Below are 6,900 nucleotides of genomic sequence, written 5' to 3'. Positions count from 1 at the left end.
ATGTGGGATCTTCCCGGACCGGGGCACGAACCCACGTCCCCTGCATCGGCAGGCGGACTCTCAACCACTGCACCACCAGGGAAGCCCAACACATTTATTTAAAAAAAAAAAGGGAATGGGACAGGCAGCCTCCTCTGGCATTTTCTTCCTCTGCCTTTAAAGATAAAATTCCAAGGGCTATCTTGAATCGTGCTCTTTTAAGAACTAACTCCAGGGGTTTTATGAAGGGCCTTAAAGAACATGGAATTTTTTTTTAAGGAAATATTATGGCCAAGAAGAATTTGCTGAAAAGGACTGGGAGGGAAAGGAACAAAGAAAGGTTATCCTACATAATATAATCTGGGACAAAGCCTGTGAGCATAAACCGTGGTTTAATAAAGCTAATGCAGGGCTGTGTTAAAACTGTCTGGTTCATCTTAACTTAAACAAGAGTCCAGCCTAGATAAAGTGACCCTGAATTAGTTGGGATTCTATTTAGCTGCATATAACAGAAAACCCTATAGTAATAGTGTCTTAAATAAGATAGTTTATTTCTATGACATATAAAAGAAGGTCAGAGAGAGGTAGTCTAGGACTGTTACGGTAACTACATGTGTCATCAGATACATAGGTCACCTAAGACAGCTGCTGGAGCTCCAACCATCACATCTTCATTCCAAATAATCAGGTGGCAGGTGGGGTGGGGAGAGAAAGGCACACTCCTCCCTTTTAAGGACACCTTCCAGGAGCCGCACACAACACTTTCACTTATATACCATTGGCGAGAATTAGTCACATGGCTACAGTTCTTAGGAAGGCAAGGAAATGCAGTGTTTTAGTGAGGTTCACTATTGTCCCAAATAAAGTCAAGGTGTGGGATTCGGCAAGCAGCAGTCACTGAGACAGAGCCCAAAATGGGAAAACTTTGGAAAAATTACCTTAGGCATTCTGCCAAGTTCCCCCAATATTTTGTTCACAGAAGTATCAAACTTCTGTCTAATGTTGGGTTTCCCAACAATAGATCTTAAGACAAGGAGATGAATGTAAGTACTAGTCAATTCAGGAGGTGATCCCAGGAAGCATGGTGGGAGAATAGGGAAGTGAGTCAAAAAAAGGAGGGAAGCCCATAAAGAAAATCACTATTAAGAAGATAACTGCTATGGGAAACTGGGGTTCAATCCCTCTGGAGAATTCTGGAAGATAATGTAGAACACCCCTCAGATTGATCCCAGCCAGCCACCCCAGTCATTGGTTGAGAGTTGCATGTGAGGGTATTAAACTCCCCAGTGCTTGTCACTTGCCTTGTCTTGCTCCTCTGCTTGAGTGGACTCCTGGGGCCAGAGCAACGCTCAGGCAAAGAGTTGAAGATGCTTGTGGTTGGAATGGGGTTAGCATGCAAAGGGTTGGTGAGTGTCAAGGGGATATGAGCTTCCGTTATAAACGTTTGAATATAAAATATTCCTTTCCTCTTTTCCTTACCAAATAAACACCTCAAACTAAATGATCTTCTCCCAAGACGAATCTCAAATGACAGGCAGCAAATATATTAGCTTAGACCAATAAAATGTGTTCTGTCTGAATTCTACTGAACTATTTGAACCCAAATAAAGCCTTCCCGATGACCCTCCTGCTCTTAGCTTTTTCAACACATATAATTCAAGCTATATAATTTAGCTCACTCAACAGTTGTTCGCTAATTTTAAATCGTATCTCTCCCGGATTTGTAAGAGTTTGTAAATTCTTTGAGGGAGGAGCCTATGTTATATAGGCATACATACCCCTAAGCACCCAAAACAGTGCTCTTGAGCATCCAATAAATATCTGTCAGTTGGTTGACTAATTAATTGATTAGGAAGAAAAAGAACCTAAATAAGGATGCTGCAAATCCCAGAGGAACTTCGGGTCATGTTCCCCCACTATCTCTAGGGAACTTTGCTGACATGGGCCTGTGTGCACGAGGGGCTCCACATTTTCTAAATTAGACCTCTAGAGAATACATAGGAAAGAAAGAATACTGGCATTTTAAGCCCTTAAAAAATGGAGCTATACATTCATTCTTATTAATCAACTAACAAGTCTTTATTGAATTAACTACATACCAGACAGAATGGGAAATAGATATGGTCCCTGCCTTTAAGAAGCTTACCATCTAAACAGGACAAACTTTAAAAAAAAAAAATTCTAATCATTAACATTCTGATTTTATGTATTGTAGTTTTTAGATCTGAGCTGGGCCTGTTCTTTGCATCTGGGTTTCTAGTTAAGATATGAGACTCCTCTGCATGTGGTCTTATAGCAATGTCCTTTCCTTGTTAGATGCTTCCATGGGTTCAGTGTTGTTGTTTTTTCCTACACCAACAGGTGATTCTCTATGAGGAGGAAATGGGAAATCATAATGAGAACACAGGGGAGAAGCTCCATTTGGCCCAGGAGCAACTCACCTTGGCCAAGGACAAAATCCTCTCCCTAGAAAGGAGCTTAAACCTCTACAGGGATAAATACCAGACATCCCTGAGCAGCATCGAGTTACTGGAGTGCCAAGTGAAGATGTTGGAGGGGGATCTCAGCAGGATCGTCGGTCAGGTAGGACTTAAACCAGACCACTCAGACCAGGAGCTCCCAGGTGGTCCCTGTAACAGTCCCAGCCTCTCTGCCAGAAACCCAATCCTTCAACCAGTTGTCATTCCTTCCCTTGAATTTTGTAGCCCTCAGCTTTGAACTTCCAGCCTTCACATCTCCTGTAAGATTGCTCTTTAGGAATTTTAAGACTCCTTAATTAATTTAAGGAGCCACAACTTCAAATAAGGCAGAAAGTGAATTACCAAATGAGCTCTCAAATCTTCCATGTTGCCACAGGGGTCCGGCAGGGGGCTATTCCAGGTCACAGGACTCATGGAAACCATAGCTTCAGGATCAAATAGGAGGAGAAAGCCACAAAGCATAGCAAAGAAGTGACTGAACTTGTTTCTTTTTTCTTTCAATTGCTTTTTTTTTTTTCTTTTCTTTTTTTTTTTTGCCATATGTGGGCCTCCCACTGTCGTAGCCTCTCCCGTTGCCGGACGCGCAAGCTCAGCGGCCATGGCTCACGGGCCCAGCCGCTCCGCGGCATGCGGGATCCTCCCGGACCGGGGCACGAACCCGTATCCCCTGCATCGGCAGGCGGACTCTCAACCACTGCGCCACCAGGGAGGCCCTCAATTGCTTTTTAAAATTACACAAGTAATACAACAATATAGGCTCTCTAGACAGAATTATGGAGATTAAATGTAAAAGTCCACCTTCAGGCTTCTTCACCCCACTCTCCTGCCCCTAGGCAGTCACCCGAAATGTTCTGGCAATCTTCCCCATCCTATTGCTATTGAAAAAGTTAGAGTTTTCTTTTTACATAAATGAGTCATTTTATAAATATGGTTCTACACTTTGCTTTTTAAATGTATATCTTGATGATTTCTTCTAGTTACTACCTTGTATTCTGTAGTATGACTGTACCCTGTACCATCTACTGACCTGTTTGTCTACTACAGACAAGGTGTAAATGAACATCCTTATCTCTACGGGGTTAATTCCTGAAGTGGGATTTTGCTGGGTCAAAGGAAATGCTTATTTTTAATGTTTAAAGATACTTCTAGGGCTTCCCTGGTGGTGCAGTGGTTGAGAGCCCGCCTGCCGATGCAGGGGACACGGGTTCGTGCCCCGGTCTGGGAAGATCCCACATGCCGCGGAGCGGCTGGGCCCGTGAGCCGTGGCCGCTGAGCCTGTGTGTCCAGAGCCTGTGCTCAGCAACAGGAGAGGCCACAACAGTGAGAGGCCCACGTACTGCAAAAAAAAAAAAAAAAAGATACTTCTAAATTGAACACCAAAAAGGTTCTACCAGTTTACACTTTTACCAACAATAATTTCACTACATTCACAGGGTATGTTTTCAGTCTTTTTATGTTGTGCTAAACTGATGGATGGGGAAAAAAACAGATTTTCTCATTTTCTCAATTTTTATTGCCTTTAGTTCTAATAGCTGTGGGTTGGGTTCCCCAGGAAACAGACTCTGAGACAGACTAGTATGCAGGACGTTTTTAGAGAAAGCTCTTAGCATCAGCATCTGTGAAGGGGAAGGAAGTAGGGTTGGGCAGATGGAGAAGCTGGGCTCTGGTGGTCCCAGCCAAGGCCTCAGCCAACCTCATGGGGAGCTCTGGGGCTGGAAGGACTTTTAGAGCGATTCTAAACTGGGGAGAAGGGAGCTGGCCTTTATAGCTCCATGTTGATCAGTGATTGGATGTGAGCTGTCTTCCTAGGGAGAGACATGACCTTGGGCAAAAGTTTTCTTCAGCCCAGGCAATCCCCAAGAGGGCTGACAGCTGAGGCTATCTTAGGGCATCACCCCCAGCAGCTGGAGGAGTAAGTCCTTCACTGCTGAAGGGGATCTGGGAGGCCCATCACAGCGCCCACCTTGTGAATGAAGTAGTGAGCCTGTTCATAAGTGTATCAGTCCTGTGGATTTCTGTTTTACGAATCGCTTTTAAATCCTTAACCAATTTTTTATTGGGTTGTTAGTCTTTTTTGTGTTGACTTATAGGAGGTTCTTAATATATTACAGGTAATAATGCTTCATTATATAAGTTATAAATATTTTCTCCCAGTTTGTAGCTTTACATTTTCTCTTATTAATGGTATTTTTCAACATACAAAACTTTTTAATTTTTATGAAGTTAAATCTCTTAGCTCTTCTTTATAGATTCTAGGTTTTATGTCTTCTTTAGGAAGGCCTTCACTACCCTCAAAATTGCAAACGTTTATATTGTCTTCTAGCACTTTTTAAAATTTTATTTTATTTTATTTATTTATTTTTAGCTGCGTTGGGTCTTCGTTGCTGCGCGTGGGCTTTTCTCTAGTTGCGGTGAGCGGGGGCTACTCTTCGTTGTGGTGTGCGGGCTTCTCATTGCGGTGGCTTCCCTTGTTGCGGAGCACGGGCTCTAGGTGCACGGGCCTCAGTAGTTGTGGCACGTGGGCTCAGTAGTTGTGGCACATGGGCTCTAGAGTGCAGGCTCAGTAGTTGTGGCACATGGGCTTAGTTGCTCCACAGCATGTGGGATCTTCCTGGACCAGGGCTCAAACACGTGTCCCCTGCGTTCGTAGGCAGATTCTTAACCACTGTGCCACCAGGGAAGCCCTAGCACTTTTATAATTTTGTATTTTTATGTTTTTAGCTTTAGTCCACCTGGAATATACATATACATATATATATAATGCACACACACATATATATATATTTTATAATGACCTACATTATAGGTCACCTATATTTTATAGGTGACCTATAATGTAATTTTATAATTACATAATGAGAGTATCATCTTACTGTTTCCTAACTTTTTTATTGTTTTCCATTCCTTTTTCCACATAGACACTGAATTATTTATACACTTACGGGCAGCTTTCATGCTCAGTGAACATGAACTATTTCTAACTTTGCCTGAAAAAGCCCAGTTAGGGAGACAGTTAATGGAGAAAGTATCTACCATCCAAACTAGGACATTTTGCTCTTTTTTGCCTGTCTGCATCAGTTCACCCCATTATCAGTGCAGACCAGTGAACAGGTAGTAACCTTCATGCATGATTTCAGATGATCTAGAGAAAGACATTTTTTAAAAAAAACACACTTCTAGGAAAACAGCCATATTCATGTTGATGAGAGTGTCAATTGGTATGTTTTCTTTGAAGGACAGTTGTGCAATATCAAAGTTTTAAATAGATCCAATTTAAATAGATTACTCCTTCTACAAATTTAATCTACACATAAACTAGAAGAGGTACTCAAAGATTTATGTGCAAAAATATTCATTTCAGCTTCATTTTAGAAAAAAAACTTGGAAGCAACATATATTCCCATCAATAGAAGACTGGTTAAACATATTTAAAAGCAATTTAAAAGAGCAAGATAAAAGCACATGTACTAACATGGATAAATTTCTAAGGCATCTTGTTGAGAAAAAAAAGGTTTCAAAAAGACAAAATAATATATGTATTCTACAATATTCATTTATATGTATGTAAATGTATAGATAAAGTTCTAGAAGGATATGCACAAATTGTCATCTCTGGAGAATGCAGCAAGTATGGGATTAGAGAAATTTAGACTTGCCTGTAATATTACAATGTTTTAGAAAGATTATATATATATATATATGTGTGTGTGTGTGTGTGTGTGTGTGTATTACTCATGCAGTTTGAAATTAATTTTAAAAGAAGAGTAAGATAGATCCACAAATAGCAATATGGAAAATATCCCAAATAAATTGCCAAGTGAAAACACAATGTTTAGAATAGTATGCAGAAGACTTTCATTTGGTAGGGGAAGAGTAGGGGGTTATATACTTATACATATATGCATATATAAATATGCATAAATTATCCCCAGAAGGATATACAAAATACTGGTAACACAGACCGTCATGGAAAAGGGGACCTGTGTCATGGAGGGTCAAGACTGACTTTTCAGTGTATTCTCTTGTGAACTCTTTGAACTTTTTACTGTGTGTGCCCTTAATTTTTTTCTTTTGTTAAGGAAGCTGTGATTCACATATATGAATATAAACTTTTAGAATACAGGTCTAGAGATTTTCCATGCTCATGGCATTCTGAAATTGACTCAAAAATTATGAACAAAATCAACCTATTATTTTTAAATATCCCAGGAGCCCAAGAGTAATGGTGATCATTCAAAGGTGCATATATACACCTCTCCCTGCATGATTCAAGAGCATCAGGAGACCCTGAAACGACTATCTGAAGTCTGGCAGAAGGTCTCTGAACAGGATGATCTAATAAAGGAACTTCGAAATAAGCTAGCCTGCAGTAACGCTTTGGTAAGTGTCTCCTTCTAGAACATTTTCCCAAGAGACCCAAAATAAAGCCATGAGGAAAGAG

The 6,900-nt window shown here is 40.8% G+C and overlaps 1 protein-coding gene across 1 annotated transcript in view; it reads left to right on the top strand.

The window, feature by feature from the left end:
* PMFBP1 (polyamine modulated factor 1 binding protein 1) overlaps positions 1–6,900 on the top strand; it is a 36,577-nt gene that overhangs the window by 11,001 nt on the left and 18,676 nt on the right. Inside the window, exons 3-4 of the mRNA XM_007463001.1 lie at positions 2,341–2,562; positions 6,669–6,839. Of these exons, the coding sequence (XP_007463063.1) occupies positions 2,341–2,562; positions 6,669–6,839 (393 nt within the window). The remainder of the gene's footprint in view (positions 1–2,340; positions 2,563–6,668; positions 6,840–6,900) is intronic.

Source organism: Lipotes vexillifer, unplaced genomic scaffold (genome assembly GCF_000442215.2).
Source record: "Lipotes vexillifer unplaced genomic scaffold, Lipotes_vexillifer_v1.1 scaffold70, whole genome shotgun sequence".
NCBI classification, from domain to species: Eukaryota; Metazoa; Chordata; class Mammalia; order Artiodactyla; family Lipotidae; genus Lipotes; species Lipotes vexillifer.
Note: the sequence above shows the minus strand (reverse complement) of the source record. Positions and strands in the feature narration are given on the sequence as shown.